Source organism: Grus americana, chromosome 2, assembly GCF_028858705.1.
Source record: "Grus americana isolate bGruAme1 chromosome 2, bGruAme1.mat, whole genome shotgun sequence".
Taxonomy (NCBI): Eukaryota; Metazoa; Chordata; class Aves; order Gruiformes; family Gruidae; genus Grus; species Grus americana.
Genome location: NC_072853.1, coordinates 152,063,686 through 152,090,639, shown reverse-complemented (window position 1 = coordinate 152,090,639; position 26,954 = coordinate 152,063,686). Strand labels below are relative to the sequence as shown.

At 41.3% G+C, this 26,954-nt stretch overlaps 1 protein-coding gene across 1 annotated transcript; it reads right to left on the bottom strand.

Moving 5' to 3' along the window:
- Positions 1-8,895: 8,895 nt before the first annotated feature.
- On the bottom strand, positions 8,896-26,910 carry MTPAP (mitochondrial poly(A) polymerase). The gene is made up of 9 exons (XM_054814393.1): positions 26,682-26,910; positions 24,153-24,325; positions 23,431-23,664; positions 22,429-22,653; positions 15,121-15,332; positions 12,930-13,156; positions 11,709-11,801; positions 11,531-11,604; positions 8,896-9,788 (listed from the first exon to the last, which is right to left on the bottom strand). The coding sequence occupies exons 1-9, from the start codon at positions 26,851-26,853 to the stop codon at positions 9,450-9,452; spliced, it is 1,749 nt and encodes a 582-aa protein (XP_054670368.1). The 5' UTR covers positions 26,854-26,910; the 3' UTR covers positions 8,896-9,449.
- Between the last annotated feature and the right edge of the window lie 44 nt (positions 26,911-26,954).

Here is a 26,954-nt window from a genome sequence, read left to right as displayed (position 1 = left end):
TATTATCGCCTGACTTGGTATCTTTCCTGTATGAGACAGATTTTCATAATATAATTAACTGAACTCCAGAGAAAAGTATTGCTATAAATGGTTAAGACTGAAAGAGGGATGAGAACAGTCTCATTAAAGTCCACATTGTGCTAATAAACATGCCAAGTATGATCATTAGACAACATCATGTCCAGCCATCAGGATTTATTTCCTTCTTTCCAGAGGAAAAAAAAGGGTACATGATCTGATCTTGGAACACTGCCTCCAACTGCTTCAAAAATCTATTCAGCTCTCAAGATATGTGACAAAGAGAGTAAATTTTGCCTTGAATGTGCGTGGTGTGGGACCTGAAAAAGTGTGAGTTTAGCTGTAATATTTGCCATAGCATATATTCAATCGATGCTGTAAGGCTTTGCACATTTCTCCCACTGGTCTGAGAAGAAGCTGACAGTTTCAAGGAGATACATCGTTTGGGAAGGAGTTATTCTCCCCAAAACAGGAAGGCACAATATATGCCTCAGCTTCTCCTAGCTATAGAGCAGAATTAACTGTAGTGCTGCTGTTTATGTAGATAATGGTAACGGAGGACCAGAGGGACAAACCTGGAAACTAGAGACCGAGGTGCTTTATGGGCACAGGCAGAGACCGGCCATACTCCAAAGAGTGCATGATGCCATCCAAACCTACCAAATAAAGCAGTCCCGGGTCTCTCCCTTGGAGCACTCACATAGGGAAAGAGATAAAAGCTTGGTTCTTCATCTTCAATAACCAGAGGCTTTCCTGGAAGGAAGAGACATCAGGGGAGAGCTGGTAGACTCCCACAAGAAGACATGTCATCGTGATATGCAATGGGGTGTCCAATAAAATGTTGTAAGGCATTACACAAAATTGTGTCCCCAACAACTTCATCTGCCAATTTGCAAAGTCCGTGTTGACTGAATAAGCAAAACCCAAACTAACAAGTGAACAAGTTCTGCAGCACTATTACAGACACTAAAAGGCACGGGGCTGCGAGAAAAGTCCTGAGCTACCCAAGTTACCTGCCAATTTCCCCAGACTCTTAAGTACATTAAATATCTACATGAACATAAACTGCTGTCAGGAACTCATGCTGGAACAGCATGACTGAGTATTTCTAAGGGCCTTCTCCTTGACACAGACCCAGACATTAATTGCAGAGCTTGGGTAAAGGTAAATGAGCTGTTTAATCTGAAAAATTAAACCTCCTCCTATACAGACAGCGTCCAGCTATGCCAACTAGACAGCAAGTATTTGACAGCAAACTGTTTATAGGCTACCTCTGCCAGGGGAACAATTTAAGTAGTATCAGAATAGGGTTTTTCCTGTCATGCCTCCCATTCCCAGACTTCTTTGTAAAGTCTGCAAACAGAGATGCCAACATACCCCATTCTGACCTACATAGTAAACAATTGGACTTGTGTTCCTGCTGCGTTATCACCGAAATGAATCATTGTCGCGTCTCCTCAACGGCCTGGCAAGAGGAGAGTTTTCTGTTGGGAAGTGTCAGTTGAATCCCGCACCTACTGCTCTCATGACACCAACTGCATATTTTGTGTTTATCGCAGAAAAGAAAAACACCCAGCAGAAAAAGGCTCAGCTTTAAATTTTGCTCTTTGCCAGGACAAACATGGGAGCAAGTAAAGCACAACTCTGAAAGCTCTAGCTTATTAAACTCCAGGGGAAAAAAAAAATTGTTTCATCAATCTTTTTTGAAAAACAGAATAAAGATGCTAGATAAAAATGTCCGTCCCCCCTCAACAACATAAATTGCACAAATCTGAGCAATAGAAATGGCCGTGCTGTAACATCACTGCCCACTCTTTCTGTATCTGAGAAGAATTTTAGGGTTGTGCCCTGTTGTTACTGGAGTCAGGAGGAAAAAAACTTGCCGGGAATGGGACATGGGGATAACAAACCGCTCTTTGCCTTCTCAGGCTTCCCAAGTCCCGGGGTCGGCTTGGCAATGAAAGGTCCCCACTGAATCAGAAAGATTAACTTCAGGGGAAGGCATCCCTACTGGGAGCAAGCAGCTGGCAGTAGTTAATATTTATAGTCTGCTGCTGCAATGGTGGGTGGGGGCCTAAAAAAGTGCAGGAGATTTGGACTAGGTGTCTTTGAATCAAGTCTGCATTAACCTATGTGATCTGAAGCTTCTCTCTTATCAGCATTTGGAGCATAAAATCCTATCACTTATGCCTAACTGCCACATACTTGTAACCCTATACATGTGGAATAAAATTAAAACAAGACAAACTGAGACGCCTGCATTCTCCCTTTATAATTTATACGGATAAAAGGCAAGTTTTTTTCCCAGGGCAGGGTTCAGGAACTTTAGATATCCTGCTAGAAAAAATTTGTTCTCTCCCCATTAAGCGCTATCTTTCAGAGTTTGTCAGACATCCAAAATATTATTTCTGCTCTCTTCATTAGAAACCATGTTTTGTAAGCATCAGAGACGTACTCTTCACAGACCACCATTTACTTAAACAAATTCTTAATCATAAAGTGATGTTGGAATGCAAGAAATGCTACATCTCCAACCATGACTCAACAGCAGTTGGTTTGACCTTTGTTTTGTTTGGAAAAACCCCAATGATAAAAACCTCTGTTGGGTGAACTTAAGCTGGCTGACAATCAGGTTGGCTTTCTCAGGGTTTTGTTTTCTTGCTTTTTTTGGTGAGCTCTATAGATATAGTTCCCTTGGTGCTGAGAGGTTCAGAGATCAACAGTTCAAAACCGTTGCTCTATGAAACGCATCCTCGTTTCAGTCTGTAACAAACCTGTGCCCACATCTGAGGAAGGAAAGTGCCAGGTATTTTATTCTTTATCTCATCAAAGACTTCAGCAGCACAATGGAACAGCAACTTACTGAACAAATACAGAGGAGATCTTTTATTTTATTATTTATCATCTCCTAGAAGAAATTTAAAAACAATTGCTGGAAAACATTCCAAAGATTGAAAATATTGTCTACAGTAAAAAGGTGAACTAAAATCATACAGCCTGTGGGAAAAGTGGGAAAGTCTGTTGCTATCTGTAAGCATTTGCATTTTTAGGATAAGTGAAAATGATAATATTCCACATTCCCAAGCCAACTGCAATGCAAACCCTCTTAAACATGGATTTTAGTGCAGAACTGTAATAGCTAAGTCTTTAGCATCTCAACAAAACAGATCATGGTAATTTCAAATGAGACCTTACTTTGCAAGCTCAGATATCAAGCAATTATAGCAAATCCTCTTTTGATAGGTGTCCAAAGATAATTTTCAAAAGGAAGAAGTATGAATCACCTAAAGATCCACAGGACAATTCTCTATATTGTATTTCTGGAGTCACAAAATCTCTGAATCTTATTTCGTGATGGAGTCAGTAATGCTTCTTTTTTATTTACTGCAGTGGCTAAATACTCACCCTCCCATGTACTGGATATTGTAATTTCCATTCAGTATGCTCTCTGAAATCCCATCCTTTTATAAAAGGTAGTGCGCCACGGGGAGGACTACAGAAAATAAAGGGAGGAAAATTGGTTCAAAGAGACAAGGCAGAGTTCCTTGTTGTTGCTGGATTGTTGCATGTATTACTTTTCACTATATAATTATTTTTCATAATTAATCTAATAGTAGTTACCATTTATCTAGTTACTTGAAATATTAAGCCTTCTATGTATTCCCCCAGTTCTATCTCTCATCCTGAAATCTCCAGCAAGGGCTCCTAGAGAAGGACTTCAGAAAATCAAACTTTACATGTAAAGATTCAGAAAGAAATTAAATAATACTGCTTTTCAACCTAACAATCCAACTTCTACTATACATACCTTTTCTCTGCAGGAAAGCAGAGTTTTGCCTGTGTGCAACATAGGAAAAAGCGATACAGAATTTTGGGAATTGCTCCATCCCGTGGAGTCAGCAACACCAATGGGATGTTATGCCTCAGTAATTCGTGGGCCTTTTACCTCCCCCGTCGGGCCGTGAGGATACCTAAAAGACATATTCTGGGAGTTGTTCCACGCAAGATGCCTGTACAGGGCTGCACTGTTTACATTGACTACAAATCTGTATGCACAAGGGAGCTCAGCATGGGAACAAAAACCTATCTCTGAAGTCTTCCTGTGAAACAAATTGAACATAGTTTCCCCATAACAACAGGGGAAAACAGAAATAATTTTGAAGGGTAAAGCATCTCTGAAAAAAATTGCAGGGAACTACTGCTTTCTAACACTGCCGAACGTCTTAAGTCTCTTAAATGAACAGACTTCTTAAAAATACATGCTCAATATAGGCGAGGCCCATCAAGTCCAGCTAATTGATCCCTTTACAAGCTATGGAAAAGGTGGTATGGAGACTCAATCTACACATGAAATTAAGCAGCTGAAAAAAGTTGCATTGCAATGGGAGAGTCATGTTTTAAAAACCACCCATTTCTTGAATGCTGCTGTATTCACTATTGCTCCACAAAATACTACAGGCCAAATGAAATACTATTTTTTACAGATCAGATGAGATATGATGAAAAGACGATGGGGAGGGGGAAAAGAAGCAGGAAGGTCCTGCAAAAGAAAGTAAAACAATGGTCTACTTAAAGAAAGGACGAGAAACAGGTCTGCAAAAGCAGCAGATCAAGACTTTGAACTAAGAGGATTTATGGAGGAAGAGATTTTATCTCCAGGCACAGGTTGGCCTTGTATAAATCCTAACCCTTGTTTTAAACAAACTGACCCCAAATTACCCAGGACATTTAGAAGAATTTTGTACTAGAAGAGAACCTTGCGATAAGTAAGACAAAGCATTTGTAAGAGAGAGCTTTCCAGTGAACAGGATGATTTCATTTTGAAAAACTTCCTAATTGTTGATTCATCAGATCTCCAAAGCACCCCAGGCTGGAAATTCTAAACTTGCCTCAGCTGAACTTGGCATGGACCTTTAACTAGTTTGTTGGCAAAATTATTTAAATAAAGGTTCTTTGTCTATCTTTCCTTTTTCCAAAGGTACAAAATTGTGTCAAGTAAAAACACAGCCCATACCCCCCCGAGAGTATAAACTAAATTGAACTTAGAAATAAATTTGCAAGAACGAAGACGTGCTGTTGCAAGAACACGTTTCCTCAATGACCACAGACCCAGCACGAGCACGAAGTACAGCTACGTCGCTGCTGAGAGCCAGGCTGCTCTGGACCCAGAAGTAACAGAGGATCAGCCAAATGCAAGCTGACAAGGTCTGCTGGGCAGCAAAGTCCTCTTCCACACCTACACAAGTGTCTCTGCATGGTTTTATGTTATGGGACCTCAAGAACAATAAAATAGGATGTGCAGATACCCACCTCAAATGTAGAGATAGAAACTTGTGGGGAACAAGCAGGAGGAACTAGAACTTCTCATGCTGTTACTACAGCCCTGTTGGAATAACAGATATGGTGGGAAAGCTCACATGTGGTGGGAGCACTGTGATGGATGGATACAAGCTCCTCAGGAAAGACAGGGAAGGAAGAAGGGAAAGATTGGGAGGGGGCCCTTTACATGAAGGAGCAGCCTAAACATTTGTGATGGATGTCAGTCTGATTGAGTCTGGGTCAGGATCAGAAAAGAAGCCAGTAAGAGTGACAAGGACGTGGCAGTGTAATACAGACCAGCTAGCCCATCAGGGTGATAAGGACAGTCAGACACTGGAACAGGCTGTCCAGAGAGGCTGTGCAGTCTCCATCCTTGGAGATTTTCAAGGCCTGACTAGATAAAGCCCCGAGGAACCTGGTCTAATCTCACAGCTGATCTTCCTTGAGCAGAAGGTGTGACTAGGTCCAGAGGTCTCTCCCAACCTGAATTATACTGTGAACTGGAGTCCAAGGGACAGAATCCCAGGCTGGAACTGTAGTTTTGAAATTGAGGCAGAGGAATACAGTATCTGCTACCAGTGAAGAAGTTTCAATTTTGTGACTGTGTCTTAGCCACAAGTATCACACAATAGGTGCTCACCCAGCAGCCAACTGGAGACCAAGGCCACAGATTCCCAGGAAGCTACAGAGAAATGATGGAACCGTGGCAGTTGCAGCAGAACCAATTCCTGCAACTCTTCTGAGCATCAAAGATCTAGGGGAAAAACAAACAAAACCAAAAGCAAACAAAAAACCAACCAGCCAAAAAAAATGAACAAAAAACAAACCCCCAAAACAAACCCAAACCTGGCAACAAAAGTTAACTTGAAGTTAATGTCCCAAAGAGCATTTTCTCAGGGCAAGGAACTTTTAAATGTTTTCAGTTTCCCTAACGAGTTAAGAGACAGGGAATGTGAGACTGCACTAAAAAGTATTCCCAACGAGGGGAAGGGGCAGGGGGGCAAAAATGTGTTTAATTCACTGATGTTCCTTACATGGGTCCTCCCCAACAATCCTACCCTACAATATAGCATATCAGTGCCAAGTTTGAGAAGTAACTAAAACTTGCTGCCTCACTCTTGCCAAGACATTGCTTACATGTTTTTGGATGATATGAACAAGCTCTTGAGTCCAGACTGTCACCACAGTCCTTTCTTGACAAATATCCAACCCTTGTTTTTACTGACAGAACCATGGTTCTAACCATCTTGTTTCTAACCATCTTCAATGTGATAAGGCTGCTGCACTCAGGAAATTATAATCACACCATCTCTTTTGATTTGCTAAATACACCCCCTCAAATCTTGGTCCTCCTCTTCTCTGTCTGGTTCTCTTCCCGCAGGTGGCTTCAGTACCACCAGTGTCACGCAGCTCTTCTCCCAGACACAGCTAGCTCATGCTCCAGGGAAGCTTACGGTCGGTTCTGCACCCACAATGAGCAGCCTCCTCTATGAAAGCTGCCAGTCAGGCTTATTTATGTCATCAACGATAGCTGCTCCTCCAAGTCTCCAGGCTCTGCTCAGCAGCTAGCCTCCAGCTCCCTGGACTTGCAGACACCTGAAACAGTCACCTGTGCATTTCCATTGCTACAACACTGCTTTGGGCTTTTCTTTTTTTCTTTTCTCTTTTCTTTTCCTTTTCTTTTTTCTTTTCCTTTTCTGAAATTGGCCTGCAGCCATGACAAGGGTTCAGAACTACTCCCAAAAGGGACAGGCAGTCTAAACAGAAAAGTGATGCTGAAAGGCACTGCGTGTACAGTAGCCATGCTCTGCCCTGCCTTTTAAGGAACACTAGGTGGCTTGAACGCCTATACACATTTACAAACAAAGCATGTGCTTCAGTGTGGCTCAACTCTATACCCAAATTACAAAGTTTATTGGTATTTGACTGCAAGTGTCCTGTGTCTGTGTGTCAAAATTCTTTTAAAATCTTTCCTAGCTATGTCAGAGAGAACCGCTGTGACTATAATGCAAGTAGGTATACACTGTCACAGTTCTGTTGTATGCTTCTGTCCCTGATAAGCCATTTTCTTATTACTGCACTGCAGTATTATCCATTCTGTTTAGCTGGAAAAAAGAAAACTCACAAGTACTTGAGTACCTCCCTAATCTTCAAAAAGCTTCGAAGTCTATTGCTGGGGAAACAGCAGAAAATGTACCTCTAGGTTCTGTAATGGTTAAGGTAGCAAGAGACTCCTTCCAGCATCCATGCCAAGCTTGCTGTCCAAGGCTTTGGGTTAGCACCAATAACAAGTTACAATAAACTTCACAACAGCCTCTAAAAAAGTTGACACACTAGCACCAGGATTTAAGTATAAACTAAGTTTGAAATTCAAGGCTCAATCTTGAAGACATTAATTTAATAATTTATTCCTATGACCAAGATAACGACTATGTGAGTAATGATTTGAGAAAACATTTATGAATCAGAAATGGAAATACATGAATATTGTTTTAAATGCTAAATAAACTAATATGGAATTGATCTGTAAGAGGATCTTTCTGCCACTCAAGGTCTAACCCTTTAGTCTGCCAACCGCCGGAAAATATTTTTCCTTGCCCAGTTTTTACAAGTACTTTGGAAGTATGCATTACTGCTCACAGTATTTCCAACAAATAATTCCTCAGGGGAAAGAGAAAACACACTCTTTAACTGTTCATTAACTGTTTAGACTCCACCATTAGAAGGAAAGTCTACATACAATCATATAGCACTGCAACATTAAAGAATCTGAAAATACTGAAAATGAAACAGTAATCATCATCACTGTTGCATCTGTATGATAATCTCTGAGTTACAGTAATTTCTTGTATGGCATTTCTGTTAAGAATAAAGACAACAGTCCGTAGAGTTGTAATCACCATCGTCCTTTAGTTGTAATGCACGAGTGGCTTTCAAACTGGACAGGTAGAATACTCACAAATGTACCTGGAAAATCTATCTGACATTTGCCTGCTCTCCATTTCCCTTTCTGACTTCCTTCCCTCCTCTCTTCCTCTGAAAACACTCTCTTATGTGGCAGGTGGACAGAGATCAATGCTTTAAGTCAACAAGAACCATTGACTTGCTGGCCCAACTGATCTGGAAGGGGGACAGTCACTGTTCTGCTGAATATCTGAAAAGCAGGGCAAGACTGAGAACAGGACTCCAGCACGACATATGATTCCCTATGCATCTCTGCAAGGAACAGATCCCTCTGCGAGGGATAGTGAGAGGAAGGCTTTGGTGTTGCCTAGTAGGCAGCAACTTTGAGGAGAGTGATGAGGCAAGAAGGGCATGCAAAAGCCCCTGCCTGAACCTGAAATACAGGTTTGAAGTTAAGTTGAAGGCAAAATGAGAAACATGAGTGTATGTATATACAAGTGTGGGTGGGAACCAGTCCTATGGGTACAGAAAACAAAGAGTTGACTGAAGAAATTTGAGATCAGGTAGTAAACACAAGAGCAAAACCACTTCTCCAACACAAAACAGCTGCGCTACCCTTGGAGAGCATGCTTTATGAAACTACGAACCTTAGTATCTAATTCCATTCTCTTTATTTTGTCTTGGCACTATCTACATGAATGGAAAACATTTGCAAAAATAGATACATGCACTTTGGTTTTACTGGCTTCCACAACATAACTGGAATTGGAAGCAATGGTTCTAACATTCATCTGCTTTTAAACTGTGGTTTCACTGAAAGGTTGTTGTTTCTTGAGCTTTTACTTAGCATATCATTGGTATGTTAGCCAACAGAATTCCCAAAGGCTTTTTCCCATGCCGCTCCTGTCAGTTTGTTTTGGGGTTTTTTGGGGGTTTTTTTGTTGTTTTTTTTTAAGAGTGCCCAACTGAAGGCTACTTCCAAAATGTATTGGTAAAACTTGTATTTGAATGCTCTTCATTCAAAAAACAGATGGAAAAGTGAAGAGTAAGGAGGAGAAAAATGTACAGAAAGAAAAGCATCACGATGGAAAACAGAGGTCATTTAACTCTCCGTTTCACCATAAGTATTAAAAGTAATGTTCTTCGGACTGTGTGTCCCATTCAATTCCTAAAACAGAATATCAGCTACTATGTTTCTGTGCTGAAAGTCACTTTCCTGCTGCTTTTTGTAGACTGGTTGCATTATTCAACTTTAAAGAGTCCAAGAGGCTTCTGATTGTTTCACTTCCTAGTCCTTTCATCCTATTCTTCATCTTGCTGGGATTACTTTTTCCAAATGGTATCAGTAGTGCTGCCAGTCCCCAAGGCTCTTTATTGATCACTTGCTGAGTTTTATCTTCCTTCTGTAAAATCCAGGCACTTTCTCTGGCCATAGCTACAAATTTCTCCAGCTGTGGCTGATTAACATTCTTGCTGATATTAAGGTCTTGTTCAAAAGGATTCCAGATATAAAGAGGAGACGACTCAGGTTTATTTATTTCCCTTCCCTGCAGTGTAAAGAAGAAAACAAAGTTACACATATGCATTATAGGCTGAGCAAATGACAAATCACTTGAGTTATTACATTAGCATCAAGAGTAAAAGTATTTTGACCTAGTAGAGAACTTTTTGGGGAAAAAAAAAAGTCATTATTAATCAAGTTAATTTTCCTGTTGACTGTATGACTCCTGTTCTCTGAGTCCTCTTAGTGGTGGTTTTCCTTGCCACATTCAGCTCAGATTTCCTTCAAGGCAAAGACGACACAACTACAGCCTAGCCTGTCTTTTCGGCCATTCTCCCATTTGCTTTTCCACAAATCTCACTCATTGCAACCTCCTACTCCTATCTCCATTTGTGTATGGGCAGCATGAGTGTGTCATATTAACCTGCACAGCCCGGTCTGATAAACTACTACAAGCACTTACGCTGTTCAAACCACTCCTCTCACAGTGCTCATTAAAAGCTAGTATAACAAAACAAGATTACTTACTTGGCTGAAATTCCTCCCAGTTCAGTCTTTTAAATACAAACTATTCAGGTCATGGTCCACTTTTGGGCACTTGGTATAGCACAATGCAAGTTGTTGACAACTATGTAGTTTGCTATTTAAATGCACTTCCATCTCAGTGCTTATCAGTGCTCCTTAGATGACCTGCTCTGTATTACAGAACCTCTGCAAGCCTTCCACCACAAGCTCTAGCAGGAACCAGATAATGCTAGTCCAGGAAGCATCCGCGTACATGCTACATACATACTCTTGCTAGCTTCTGAGTAGCTAAACAGAAAAACATCAGCAGCACAGACATTTCCCCTAACTAGCTCAGGCTCCAACATGTGTATGTTTTTGCTTGCCTTTTTTAAGGTTTAATGGCAAACAAAAGTTCTCCAGCTTAATGAATCAGTTTCTAGGATCAACCTGCAGCAGCAAAAAGAGCTCTCATGCCAGTAATCCATAGTCCCCAAGCAGGAAAAAGAACACAGACAAGTGTCCACACAGCAACATGGCACTGAAACCCCCATTCTGTAAGCAGCCCAGCAGGAACAAGTGTGAGTGAAGGTAGTTACATTTATATATATATTTCTATTATACTTGCATGCACACACACACGTATCAATAAATAGCATGACTTAAACATACGAAGTAAACCAAAGTGGTAGTGCAGACCTCTTGGCAAGCACAGAAATGATGTTATCCGTCATGCTTACTGAGTTGTAAGTATGCTTACTGTAGGCTGATGCAAACTGCAGTAGGAAAGTCAAATGCCAAAAGCAAATTTCAGAACTCAGTTATAAGTTTTAATGCAGACGTTCTTTGGGTCTGGGCTCCCAGCTGTAAATGCAGAGCCTGTTGGCGTACAGCATTTGTCATAGACTTTTGCTATGACATACATCATGACATTTTAAAAGTTTTCTTCTCACAGAAGCAAAATATCTTCTACTTTTTCAAACCACCACTTTTATTACAGGGTTGTCAGGAAAAATCACACAGGCTTAAGCATCAGAGATTGTGCCTTCCACCATCTCCAGGTAATGACACTGTAATGTTCTTAATGGTGCTGTAAGTGATTATGATCTGAGAGGAAAACTCCTTTCCTTCACAAAAAGGACTCAGTTTCTGGATACAACCAATTTAAATGTACTTTGTATACACAATTAAAAATGACAAAAAATGTTGCTTAGCATATGTAGTTTGTCAAAAGGCAGACAGAGAAATTCAACTGATAATGATGAGACATTAAAATACATTTACCTTTCGAAGATTTATGGAATTCTTTCTGAAATCAAAGTTTCCAAAATATTCAAAGAAGTCACCCAACAATACATCTAAGGGAAAGAAAACAATAGCCATCAGTAACATTAAGGAAAAGCTTATTTTCAGTAGGATCATAAAAATAAATAAATAAATAAGCCGATGAAGATTTACCTACCAAGTGTTTCTGTATTTTTCGTAGGTTTAATCTTGCTTAAATCACTAACAAATGAACAATCATATCCTCCAATTACATGCTTGTCTTTTTCATCTGTAACAAAAATCACAGGCATTATTTTGAAGTAATAAACAATAAAACGCCATTGTATTTAATAAAATTCAGGTAACAGACATGACTGAATTCAATGAATGCCATCATATTAAGTAAATCAAATCAGGAGTTCCAAAATGAACTTTCAGGTTAATATTCAACTTCAGTGGTTAAAGATGTAAAAGAAAAAAGTCTATGGATAGGCAAAGGAAAAGAAGCACGAGTATATTGCATCTTTTCAAAAGCCTACAGGAAAAACATATATGACGTCTTTCTATCTCTGAAGTTACTTCTTTTAAGTAACAAACCTGGTATCTCTGCATGCAGAGCTTTATTATATCCTAGACAGCACAAATCTCTGAGGTTAATACCTATAAGAGCATTTCAAAAAAATCAGACCCAAAGCATCTACCGTCTTTTTCTGAAAAACTTAAGAGCATTAGGAATATTCTTGTAAAAATTCAGGACAGGTGTTGTGGTTTATGTTTAAAAATTCCATAGAATTCTGATGGAAATGCTTAAATTGATTTTAAAGCAACTGAACACAGACCTTTTTCTCCACTCAAAGCTTCCAAGGAAGCATGTCGATAAGCAGAAGGCATGAGTGAGGAATCAAGAACTTGGGGTGTCATTCTCTGTGCTTTCATTAGATTTACTGAAGATAACACACCCTAAAAGCTATGTATAAAACAGCCAGAACAGCTTGTTTGAGAAGATATAAGAATTATTTGCAGATGGCCTGAACAGTCTCAAGGATATTACAAATTGTGAGGGAAAATATAGCCTTTCTTTTAAACATTTGGTTTCTATAAAACAATATGCATCATATCAATCTGCACAAAATCCTTAAGAACTGCAGAGACATTTGAGACCTTACAAGTCTTCTAAAAAGACTTTTAATTATCTCTAAGTAGAATTTAGTATTGTATTGAAAATGTATTTATTTTGCCTTTAAAAATGCATTATTTTCATACACAAAAATACAAACTTGCATATTCCCACAAACCTAGTCATACATAATATGCATTAGGATTGGAGAGCATAAAGAAATTGCTTGGGTTTACTTATCACTTTAGAGAAAACAAATGTGAAAGTCACTTCAATAAACACCCAAAGAGCTGTCCTCACCTGCCAGTTCTTTAAGTTGGTCTAGTGTTGGAATGATAGGTGGTGACCTCTTTTGCAGAAAAAACATGACCATCATGGTCAGAGAGAAGTTTGTAATCCAGGTACCAGGAACACTATTTGTAAGTCCATGAATGCGGGCCCAACATCGTACACTGAACACTAGTGCTCTTACACGGGAATCAAGACAGCCATAGATATACAAGAGTTCTGAACTTTTTATAGCAATGCTGAAGGAGAAATGAAAAGTAAAAGACATGTAAATAATGACAGAATTGTGAAACATCAGATGCAGCGTTGGTTGTTCAGCCCTAGAGCATTAGTTATAAGGGAAGAGGGTATCCATAAAAAGAAACATTTAACTTTTATGCATCTAAAAAAATAGAAGAGAATGCCTGAAATTGTCCAGGATTAAATACCTGGTAGTTTTCAATAGTAAGAAGGATACAGTTATGGGTAAATAATAATACTGCATTTGCTCTGTTTCCTGTTTCCTCCTTCCACATCACAGTGGGAGGAAAAAAACAACAAAAAACCCAAACGAAAACCCCACCATCATTCAGGAGTGAAACTATGCAGAATCAAGGCAAAAAATACAATTTAGCCACAATTGCCTTTGAGGCACATTAGATAATATCTCTATCCTAATATATAATAAAATACAACTAGAACTTCTTTCACAACTTTAAACTAAAAAGTAATAAAATAATGGACTGAAAAATATATGCAGTGCAGAGACACGATGAAATCTGCAAAACAAGGTAATTTAGTAATTTTCAAATGACTTACGTGTGGGCCTGCTGAAAAAAACTAACCTGGAAGGATAAAGGTTTTCAGATGGATCATTTTTTGATCTGATTCATCACATGCTCATACAAACATTCTTGTGGCGTACAAATAAGAGGGCAAGAAAAAGCAAGGGAAAAAAAAAAATGGAAGCATGGTGTGAGAACAAAACCTACTTTGGGGTCAGTTTTAGTCTGAAGTGCTTGTTAAACTACAGTTGCAGGAGTTTTTACTCCCAATCTTGCACTATATTCTTCTAAAAATCCACCATGGTGTTTTGGGGAAGTTTACCACATCAAGGTTTTGTAACACCTGGACTTCTGAACTTTCAACTGTGAAGTGCTTCCTTGTGTTTGTTATTACTCCAAATCATAACAAGGCAACACACACAGTCCCAACCAGCCCAACCATCAGCAGAGAATTACAAGGAAGTTTGCACAGAGCTGCATGCTGACTTTCACTGTGGCTGCATATACAAAAGTAATTTTATTGTAAGACATTTGCTCAGTACTGCCTTAAGAGCTCCTGCATATTCCAAACCAGAACTTTGAGTAATTCAGAAAATTCAGTTGAGGATCTGATTGTATCTGATGCTGACAAATCACAAAATTTGCATTGAAAGTCATATCAAAAGTATTCTGAAAGATTATCACTCATATTTTACTATTCCCTAACAACAATGAAAAGGGGTAGTAACTCATTTTCAATTACGTACTGTTATGCCAGGGCTATGGATGCATACTGGATTGAGGTGAGTGTTTCCTAATAAAATTAGTGACAGCAAAACAAATTACATGCTTTACTATCAACCAAATGAGAGCAAGTTGGAAGAGGAAAAATAAATGCGAAGAGAGGTATTTCTAAGAAGCCTGCTCCCTCTATCGGGCACTGCTGTGAAAGGTCCTAAATGACAACAACATTTTAGACTCAGTTTTCGGATGCAGTGAGTTAATTTAGCATTCAAGATACCTTGCCAGCAAACAGGTGTATGCAGGCCCTTAAGGATTAAAAAAGGACACCAAAATAACTAGAAGCCAAATCACTGAAAATTAACACAAAGGAGCTGCTTAATCTGAAAAGCAATCAAAAGAAGGCTGTTCATATACCCATATACATGAAGGGAAGCAATGACTAACGAACACTGCCTTCTTTCAATTCCTTATAAGCCAACCTTATTGTATAGAGTGGTTTTCAAGTCTTCAGTTTCAGCTAGCAAGTATTTCCTATGCTGGAGAAAGAGATTTTAAGCACATTAAAACCTAAGCTCTAGAAGTCAAAAATATCCTTTTTACTTTCAGAGCCAACATTCACATTTGTTAAGAACACAGAAAGGAGTAGACTAAACATAAGGTTTTCAGAACATAAGTACATTAGTATTCTTCCTAAACGTTTTAAAACCGGGTCTCACCTGTTGCTCACTGACAGATCACACTGGAATCCTGTCGGTTGATGGGAAAATTTCACCAGTGGGCAGCGAGCATTGAGTATCTTTTGTATGCCCACACATCCAGGACCAAAATTATCAAGGCAATCACCAATCACAGAAAGAATTTTCTGAGTTGCTAGTCTTTCAGATGGTAATCTTTTCATTTGATACTCCATTTCAAAGGGACCTTTTTTCTAACACAAAATTTTAAAAGTAAACTGTTAGTTCTGGAACCAAGGATACATTTAATACTACTTCTGAAAGACTACACCAATTTGCAAAGGAGTCTGTACAATGAGATACTGAAAGACAAGAATTATTCAAAGCAGCCCACAGAATTTTAAAAAGGTAAAAACATATTTCTTTCTCTTCTATATTCTTTTTCAGTGATTCAGTTTTTCCAGGTTAATAGCGATCAACTTACTGTAAAGTTACTTGTTCAGATGAGGGTATAATACTACTACATCTCACTGTTGCCTAAAACAAGTAATTCTGGAAATCCCAAGAGAGCATATATGCTCTGACTGAAAAGAGGAACATACAATTAAATTAAAAAGAGGTGCAAAACACAACTAAATCACCGTTAATTTCAAACTACAATAATTCCATTTCGAATCCTCAAAGAACAATGCATTATTAGTGAATCAAGCAGCAATGTAAAGGAAATTGTCATATTTGTAGTTTATACCTCAATAAATTAACTTCATACCTATGAAATCTCTGCTCTTTTTATAGTCTCTGTTTTTAAGCCTCAGCTAATTTTGCTTGTTAATCCAATACTTGATACTGACTTATCCTTCCCCTTGGAACTTGTCATGGGTGAATGCATACTATACAAACAGCATTATGCAGTGAACTAACCAGTCCTCCAAGACACAGAGGCGGTTACTTTTGTTGTCACCAGGTTAGTGCCAATAAAACATGCACTCACAGACAGACAAACTAATTCAGAAGTTACAGACCTTGCAACCTTTCCCACAAACTCAATTTAGGTGCTGAATTTCTGAGTCACTCTGGCAATCACCGAGGTGACGGTTCCTGCTCTCCTCTTGCCAATAGTTCTCTAGCCAGCACATGTGTTTGAACATACCAAGACAGAGGTCCCTAATCCCATTTGGCTGCATAGCTGCATGCTACAGCAGGGCTGGTTCAAAGTGAAAGAAGCCTGGAACTACCAACACTGAGGCAGGTAAGAGAAAAAGATGGGGACTCGGCCAACATGTAGGTGTGCTTGTGTTCAGACCTTTATGTTTGTGACAAAAATCACAATGTGCCTTCCAAGACAGCGGCTCAATATCTTTCAAAAGATGGATGCAGACTTTTTGTAGTAATAAAACAGACACTCTTAATAATTGATAAGACCTTCATATATACCTTTGGTGCCATCTGGGGGGGATGAAGTACTGATACACTTGCCCTAACTTGTAGTTGTCCCCTGTTCTCGCTATGTTGCTCAAAACAGCAAATGTAGATAAACTAAACTATTGCTCTAGGGAAAACTGATAAAGTATGCTCAGCAGGAAGCATAACTCTTTTAACACAAAAACTGTTACTCTAAAAATATCACAGAACTCTGTTTTAAGTCATTCACTAATGTCCCAAACTACCCACCTGTTAAAAAACGCCAATTCTGTGTTCAAACACTATATTGATAACCCACTCTTGGTAAAGAATGCTCTCACTTTTGGTGCTTTTTTAATTCACAATCAGTAATCAGTTTGCCATAAGACTCAAAAAATGGTATTTAATGTAAATAGGTGCTGAAATGCCTGGTCCTCCTCCATGGTTGGTACCTCCTGAAACGCTGCAATAGTGCAGAGATCAGAAGATACCCTTTCCACTGCTGCTATATCATCTTACAACTAAAGCTAACATATTTTTGTACATATTTTCACATTGATGCAGCAGATATGCCCACATTTTAGCACTCCAAAATTTCAACAAAACCAACAAGATCATAATCTTTAGTGCATAAAGACTGTGCTTGCACACAAGGCAAAAGCCTCACTGCACCACACAGAGTATAAGTGACGAGTGGTGTCCCTCAGGGGTCCGTACTGGGACCAGTACTGTTTAATATCTTCATCAAAGACATAGACAGTGGGATCGAGTGCACCCTCAGCAAATTTGCAGATGACCCCATGCTGAGTGGTGCGGTTGACACGTCTGAGGGACGGCATGCCATTCAGAAGGACCTGGACAAGCTCGAGAATTGGGCCCATGTGAACCTCATGAGGTTCAACAAGGCCAAATGTAAGGACCTGCACATGGGTTGGGGTAACCCCTGGTATCAATACAGACTGGGGGATGAAGGAATTGAGAGCAGCCCTGCGGAGAAGGACTTAGGGGTGGTGGTGAATGAAAAGCTCGAAATGACCTGGCAATGTGTGCTTGTGGCCCAGGAAGCCAACCACATCCTGGGCTGCATCAAAAGAGGTGTGACCAGCAGGTCAAGGGAGGTGATTCTGCCCCTCTACTCTGCTCTGTTGAGACCCCACCTGGAGTACTGTGTCCAGCTCTGGGGGCCCCAGTACAGGAGAGACATGGAGCTGTTGCAGTGGGTCCAGAGGAGGGCCACAAAAATGATCAGAGGGATGGGACACCTCTCCTATGAGGAAAGGCTGAGAGAGTTGGGCTTGTTCAGCCCAGAGAAGAGAAGGCTCTGGGGAGACCTTATTGTGGCCTTTCAATACTTAAAAGGGGCTTATAAGAAAGACGGGGACAAACTTTTTAGCAGGGCTTGTAGGGATAGGACGAGGTGTAATGGTTTTAAACTAAAAGAGGGTAGATTCAGACTAGATATAAGGAAGAATTTTTTTACAATGAGATGCTGGAACAGGTGGCCCAGAGAGGTGGTAGATGCCCCATCCCTGGAAACATTCAAGGTCAGGTTGGACAGGGCTCTGAGCAACCTGATCTAGTTGAAGATATCCCTGCTTATTGCAGGGGGGTTGGACTACATGATCTTTAAAGGTCTCTTGCAACCCAAATTATTCTATGGTTCTGTGATTCTGTCAGTGTGCCACACAGCCTAGTAACCTGTCATGTAACTTAAGACACAGGCTCAGATAGTATGGCTGCTGGCTTTTGCTGCAGCATCCCGATAGTACTAAGTTGGTCAACCATCCACAAGTAATCACAACTGCTAGTAACCCCGTCCATCATTAAATAACTCTAAAGTTCACAACAGAACTTCTATTTCTACAGGATGAAGATGAGAGGATTTAGGTGAATACTAAAGGAAACAGCTAGTTACAAAACATGCTTTGAAAATAGACATTTATACTTGAAAGATTTTTCCCTCAAAATTTAAGAGGCAACTTTACTGTTTAAATGTAAAGGGTTCCTAGATTTTAACACTTCGCACACACAAACAATGATTCTACTCTTCACCTGACATATTTGCTTTCATTGTTTGATCACTGCAATAATAATGTATGTATGTTTGAAGGGATATTTATTTAAAAGTAAAGTACATGTCAATATACAAATTGCACAGAAAAGCTGACCGAATTTTCAATCCTCAAAAGCTTAAGCCCACTGTAAATTTTTTTAATTTTTTTTTTTAAGGAAAACAAAGCTATTTTCCCCAAATTATCAGTCACCATACAAATAAAAAGTTTTCAAAATGCCAGAATCACTTAATTACCCATTCAGAATCCATGAAGAATTCCAACTTCTCCACAGGGCATTTCTGATCTAACTTTCATAGAATCATGGAATTGTTTAGGTTGGAAAAGACCTTTAAGATACACAAGTCCAACCATTAACCCAATGCTGCCAAGTCCACCACTAAACCATGTCCCTAAGCACCACATCTACACGTCTTTTCAATACCTCCAAGGATGGTCACTCAACCACTTCCCTGGGCAGCCTGTTCCAGTGCTTGACAACCCTTCCAGTGAAGAAATTTTTCCTAATATCCAATCTAAACCTCCACTGGTGCAACTTGAGGCTGTTTCCTCCTGTCCTATCACTTGTCACTTGGGAGAAAAGACCAACACCCACCTGGCTACAACCTCCTTTCAGGTAGGTGTAGAGAGTGATAAGGTCTCCCCTCAGCCTCCTCTTCTCCAGACTAAACAACCCCAGTTCCCTCAGCCACTCCTCATCAGACTTGTGCTCCAGACCCTTCACCAGTTTCGTTGCCCTTCTCTGGACATGCTCCAGCACCTCAATGTCCTTCTTGTAGTGAGGGGCCCAAAACTGAACACAGTACTCGAGGTGCAGCCTCACCAGTGCCAAGTACAGGGGGATGATCACTTCCCTAGTCCTGCTGGCCACACCATTTCTGATACAAGCCAGGATGCTGGTGCTCTTCTTGGCCACCTGGGCACACTGCTGGCTCACATTCAGCTGGCTGTCAACCAACACCGCCAGGTCCTTTTCCACCAGGCAGCTTTCCAGCCACCCTTCCCCAAGCCTGTAGTATTGCCTGGGGTTGTTGTGACCCAAGTGCAGGACCCGGCACTGACCCTTGTTGAACCTCATACAGTTGCCTCGGCCCATCGATCCAGCCTGCACAGATCCCTCTGTAGAGCCTTCCTGCCCTCAATCAGATCAACACTCCTGCACAACTTGGTGTCATCCGCAAATTTACTGAGGGTGCACTCGATCCCCTCATCCAGATCGTTGATGAGGATACTACACAGAACTGGCCCCAGCACTGAGCCCTGGGGAACACCACTTGTGACCAGCCACCAAATGGATTTAACTCCATTCACCACATCTCTTTGGGCCCGGCCATCTAGCCAGGTTTTTACCCAGTGAAGCGTTCGCCCGTCCAAGCCATGGGCAGCCAGTTTCTCCAGGACAATGCTGTGGGAAATGGTGTCAAAGGCTTTACTAAAGTCCAGGAAACAACATCCACAGCCTTTCCCTCATCCACTAAGCAGGTCACCTTGTCATAGAAGGAGATTAGGTTAGCCAAGCAGGACCTGCCTTTCATAAACCCATGTTGACTGGGCCTGATCACCTGGTTGACCTGTACGTGCTGTGTAATGGCACTCAAGATGATCTGCTCCATAACCTTCCCCGGCACCGAGGTCAGACTGACAGGCCTGTAGTTCCCTGGATCCTCCTTCCGACCCTTCTTATGGATGGGAGTCACATTTGCTAACCTCCAGTCAACCAGGACCTCCCCGGTTAGCCAGCACTGCTGATAAATGATGGAAAGTAGCTTGGTGAGCACTTCCACCAGCTCCCTCAGTACCCTTGGGTAGATCTCATCCCGCCCCATAGACTTGTGTGTGTCTAAGTGGTGTAGCAGGTTGCTAACCATTTCCCCTTGGATTATGGGGGCTTCATGCTGCTCCCTGTCCCTGTCTTCCAGCTCAGGGGGCTGGGTACCCAGAGAACAACTGGTCTTACTATTAAAGACTTAGGCACAGAAGGCCTCAGCCTTTTCCTCATCCTTTGTCACTATGCTTCCCCCCGCATCCAATAAAGGATGGAGATTCTCCTTAGCTTTCCTTTTGTTGCTGATGTATTTATATAAACATTTTTTATCGTCTTTTACAGCAGTAGCCAGATTAAGTTCTAGTTGGGCTTTGGCCCTTCTAATTTTCTCCCTTCATAACCTTATGACATCTTTGTAGTCCTCTTGAGTTGCCTGCCTCTTCTTCCAAAGGTCATAAACTCTCCTTTTTTTCCTGAGTTCCAGCCAAAGGTCTCTGCTCAGCTAGGCGACTCTTCTTCCCTGCCAGCTTGCCTTTCAGCACATGGGGATGGCCTCCTCCTGCGCCTTTCAGATTTCCGTCTTGAAGAATGCCCAGTCTTCCTGGACTCCTTTGCCCCTCAGGACTGCCCCCCAAGGGACTCTGTCAACCAGTCTCCTAATCAGGCCAAAGTCTGCCCTCCAGAAGTCCAAGGCAGCAGTTTTGCTGACTTCCCTTCTTACTTCTCTGAGAAGAAGCTCCTCACACCAGCTGTGTCAGGAAGTTCTCCTCCACACACTGCAGGAACCTTCCCTTCTTCCTATCCTGATTCTCAACTCTCTCTTTAATATTTCATTCTGCAATCCAAAAGGATATTTACACTGTCCACAGTCAAAAGACAGCACCAAGGGGAAAGAGCCTAGCTTTGTCTAGTCCTTTCTGTGCCTACACACACAAGGACTGACACAACGCATTCTAAATAACCATTACGATTTGATGCTGCCCAAATCCCAATGCTAAACATGTGAACTTGGTTATATAATGCAGATTTCCAAATTGCAGTATGGGTTGAGACATGATTAGGATGAAATTTAAATGAGCATTGAAAAAGGCAATGCTGCTGACTGAATATTGCTTACTGGAAGTCTTGTAACCCTCCAACTTCTCAAGGTATTGATGCAAATTCTGTACTTTGGTCAGCAAATTCAAGTGAGTGTATTTCAATTTCAAGCCTCTACACTTGCTTAGTAATCACCACTTGTCCTGGTGCTTACTGTATTATCAATGAGGCATTCAAATAATTATGAAGTATCTTAAGGAAAGTCTGACAAGTGAAATATCTGCATTATTGATCTGGCTCAGTTTCTGTTTTGCTCCTGGGACCTGGTCCCCAAAACAACTACAGTTCATATATACCAGCTTATTCTCAGGTTCCTTTCAGGAGTAAGCCAACTAATTCCCCTCACAATGAAAAATCAGGTGCTGTTAACATGGTAATTTTCCCTGGACAGACAACATAAACATTAACATGTGTGCCACCTGCAATTATTCACCAATACTATCCCAGGTCTTATACTTTCACACCTCCACACACTCTTATTTGTGTATATATATGCACCCCAGTACATAATTCAGTAACGTTTCTGTGGCATGAAATAAACTGTTTAAGGAAAAGAACTTGACAAGTCTCCCAAAATGCACATGCACACCCATGCACAAAATTATTATGCTTTAGAACATGGAGGGCCCTAAAAATCAAAGCCAAGCTTTAAAACAGCATGGATGAAGGCCAGCAGCTCCAGAGAAAAAAACACAACAGTAGAATGGGAAGGTCTGACTGATATTCCGGAATCAATTTCAGAGGATGAGGGGGTTTTTCACAGTGAAATTCTCCCTAAGAGTACAAAGCCTAAGTAAATACTGAATAATTTTCTTCCTGTTGCAAGGAAGATCTCTTTCACATCACATCCAGCTTTTGAAAGTCTTCAAAGCCAAACATTCAAATAAACTTGTTCACAGTCTATAGTACGAACTCATGTAAAACCTAAATAAACTGATTCCTGTGTGTGAAATAGCAAATAAGCTGATCTGTTGAAGAAATCCAACAGACTGAAGATGCACAGCATAATCTTACCATTTTTGTTCCATGCTTTCGTATATCATGGAAGTCCAGAAACATGTCGACATCACATCCCAATTTGCCAAAGGTGTTGACTGAAGAGCCAAATGGCTTTACCGTGCTGTCTGGAAAATACGCACGTGCGAAATCCCGAACTAGAGAACAGGCCAGAAATCGGAGCTTGATATTTTCTTCTGTAAGCTGATATTCATTCAGTAGGAGGTACATCTGACTGCTTATCTAGTTAAGAAAATAAACACTGTAAAAATACAATGACCCATCTTCAGAGAATCATAGAATGGTTTGGGTTGGAAGGGACTTCAAAGATCATCTAGTTCCAACCCCCCTGCCATGGGCAGGGACACCCTCCACTAGACCAGGTTGCCCAAAGCCCCATCCAACCTGGCCTTGAACACTGCCAGGGAGGGGGCATCCACAGCCTCTCTAGGCAACCTGTTCCAGTGCCTCACCACCCTCACAGTAAAGAATTTCTTCCTAATATCTAATCTAAATCTACCCTCCTTCATTTTACACCCATTACCCCTTGTCCTATCACTACACTCCCTGATAAACAGTCCCTCTCCAGCTTTCCTGTAGGCCCCTTCAGGTACTGGAAGGCTGCTGTAAGGTGTCCCTGGAGCCTTCTCTTCTCCAGGCTGAACAACCCCAACTCTCTCAGCCTGTCTTCATAGGAGAGGTGCTCCAGCCCTCTGATCATCTTCGTGGCCCTTCTATCTATTAACATATATTTTCATCTACTTAATCTCATTGCAATTAGAAGATTTTTTTTTTATCTCAAACAGGTTTATTTCATACAGAAAAAGTGATTTTGACAATTAAGATGACTAATTTCACCTATTTGTTTCAATACAGGAGAACCATTCACACAAAATTCTAACAGGCTTTTTTTTTTGTTTAACCAAAAAAGTATTGCTTTACAAGTTGCACATGACCACTTGCAAATCTGAAATGGACACGGTTCATTTTTAATTGAGAGATCTAGAAACCTGTACTTACACTGTCTGCATCACAAAGCTTTTGAATAAGCTCTTTCACTGGAATGTGAGACTGAGGAGAGAGGTGAACTGGTGTCTCTTCAGCAGCTTGACTCACTGGGTTTTTCAGCGTGAAAGTAAAAAGTCTAGATTTAAACGGGACAACATGATGCTCTGCAGAACTTGGGATTCCAATAGCATCCTGCAGTGAGGCTATACTGTTCTTTTCTGAAAATTCTATTACAGCATGGATACCCTAAAACATTAAAAAGGGAAACAGACAGGGTTAGATAAGTGCATGCAAGCCTTGAAATGATTGTACTGATATTATTCAGATGTTCCTGAGAGTATTGAAACAGTTTAATATGACAGTCCTGAAGCTGAACGCTAGGTTCTCTACTTCAACACTTTTTAGACATTTTTTCACAAGAGGTCAAAAATATTTAAGACATGCCATTCTTGGCAGTAAGCACTAAACATAGAAGTTGTAAAATCTATTTATCGTCACAACTGTAATGCTCAAGAAACACATAAAAAAAGAGTTAGCTCTATTGTTAGAACAATGAACAGTGCTATGTAAAAGTTTCAAAGATTTAGTGCAAAACAGGTTGCTAGCTATCAAAAACTAATTTAATATACTAATTATATATAAATTGCTTAACTTGCATGTATGAGGCCTTGACCAAATGCTACTATTTCTTTTTGTCTAAGTCTAGATTTTAGTTTACATTGTTAATTACTTACACGATTTTCAAAAAAGAAATGACTCTCAATGTTTCCATGACTGGATAAATACTGCAATAATTTTTTTTCATTAAGTTTTGGTGGGCACTTAATTAAAACAGTCCGTTCTGCTTGCTCTGATCGTTCTGTTTGAACCTCAGTGAATGTCTTCTTTCTGGTATTGACTTCAGCATCTGTAAAAAGAAATGAGCATCAAGGCTTTTCTATATAAACAGAAAGATTTAAAACTGATTTTAGTACACTTAATCTCTTCCTCTAGATTGAGCAACTTAACAAAGGTTTCTCCTGGCTCTCTAAGAGGGTTACAGCAAAAGAGAAAACAATCAAGAATGAATGAAAGACAGAAACATAGTGTATTTCTCTCACAAATGCATACATCTGTAAGAACAAGGAAGAGGAAATGCAGGAAGAAAACCATACTGACTTCCCTTGATGCCACAGGAAACTCAATGATACAAAGCATCTTTGCTCTTCTTTGATTTGCTTTTCACCATCAAAAAGCTCAGAGTTGGACTCTACATACAAGTCTGGAAATACCAAGCTGCACTGAAAAGATAATCTCTCTCAGCTACCACAAAACCAGCACTTTCACCTTCGGAACAATTCAAGACTTGCTTACTTTTACAACTCATCACCTTCTTTTACAGTAAACTCCTACTCAAAATTTTTGTTCAATACCATACTTTCATCTACTCTACTACAATAAACCCACAGATCAGTCATATCTCGCCACGCTGCTGGCAATCTCTATTGCTGCTGACAGCCTACAGAACTAACATGGAAATGAGACATGCTGAACATCCAGAAACACAGAAACTTTTTTCTTGATTGCATACAGGCAAAGGGGCATGCCCCAAATTTGTAATCATAGTCACTTCCCTGCAGAACTCAAACTAATCCAATAACCACATCACATTACCAGAGCCGGTGAAGCTGCTCCCTATTAATAATGCCATTTGTATTTCAGACTGGGAAGCTGGAGAACATGCAGTTATTTCCCTGCAGCGACTATCTGCTACAGAAAGATTCAACAGAGTGCTCTTTAGTCTATGTTTTTGATTTTGAGGAACCCACTGGATAATGTGGCCTCAAGAAAATCTACCATCTAATGACACTTCTAAAAAATCTTTTATTTTACAAGTTTATTGTGCTCTCACACAGGCTTGCAAATAATAAATACCCAAAGCAGTTGTTTCAATAGTTTAGTTTTATATAGCATTTTTCATCAGAACACCAAAGCAGCACTTTATGAAGATGACAAATATCCTACTTTCTGTGGGGGCAGAGAAGCGTGAAGTGACTGAGATGCAGAAAGGACAAGTCCCATGGATGAGTGACACAATCAGATGAACCCAGATCTTCTCACTCCCACAGCTCTCTGCATTAGGCCAGCGTGGCTATGTGATTCTTGCCTGATTTACTACTCGAACGTGCTTAGTTACTACAGCAGAAGATGTGTTCTGACATCTCTTCCCTGCTCTGCTGACGTTTGCACAGTTCGAGCATAGCACAGATGCAGATGATCACATCCAAATGGTCGTTGTAAGAATTTTAAATGCAAGAAGGGCAGTCCACTTGGCTTTCTTCCCCTGTTCCATAACATTTCCAGTTAGTGCCAGAGTTTCACAATTATTTTAAGCAGGTATACACCAACACTGCTGGTGGAAGAAACAACCCCATCCTCCACATGGTGCTCGTACATATTCTAATACAGGCCTCTGTGCATGCTGATGCTAATGTAAGCATTCACATAGTCATGCAGCAAACCAGGCTAATGATCACATTTATACACCAAAACAAGAATGATTAACTGAAATCTAGAATTGTTCCTTAATCCAATTTGCTGCATATTTGTTAGCACAATGATATAAACAGCAAAAGACTGTTAGTTTTGTGAAACTGTGATCATACAGCCTGATGTCATCTCTCTCTCTAAAAAAGTTGCTACCTAATGTTTTTCAAGCTTTGAAACATGAACATAAGTAGAAGCCCAGGCCTCACGCTCACAAATGCATTAACTGTAATTTACACGGTAGACCCAGGTTACAGCACACCAACGATGGTCAGCGCTCACTAGTTACTGGCTTGCACTAAAGACACGGTGAACAGCCACACGTTTCCTGTGTCTTTTTACAGGGGTTTCTGGGGAATAACCACTGTCACTTCATTTACTTCTAGCTGGCATCTACGTTTGCTAAGCCAAGTCCTAGACAATGACAGCGGATTCGGGTCTCCTGGACTGCACCCTGGCGCTACGGCCGGGAAAGCGCGGACCAACCTCGCTGCCGTCGGGGTCCCCCCCGGCAAGGGCTGCCCGGGCCCCCAGGGGCACATCACGCTCGGGACGCCGCTAGTGCCCAGGAGCCTCTCCCGGAGCCGAACCGCCCGCCGCATACACGACAGGCGACCACTCCACTCCCCACGCCCTGGCCTGACCTCATCCCCGCCTGGGAGAAACAGCCGCGCCGCCCCGGTCCCACACGGCTGCCGGGCCCTGAGGCGAACGCGGCGCGGCCCGGCGACCCCTACCTTCACCCGCCTCCTCGGCGCCGGCTGCCCGCGGCGCCTTCCGCACCGCGGCACCGGAGGAGCCGAGGCGGGCCTGCCCTCGGACCGCGCAGCCGCCGGCCGCCGCCGGGCCGTGGAGGGGCAGGCGGCCCCGCAGCAGGGACAGCGCCCGCCCGCCCGCGCGGTGCGCCATTACCGGGCAGCCTCGCGCCGGCAGCTGCCTCTGCGCAGGCGCCCGTCTCCCCGTCTGACGGCGGCCGGCGGGGCTCAGCCTTCCTCCGTCTGGCGCGGAGC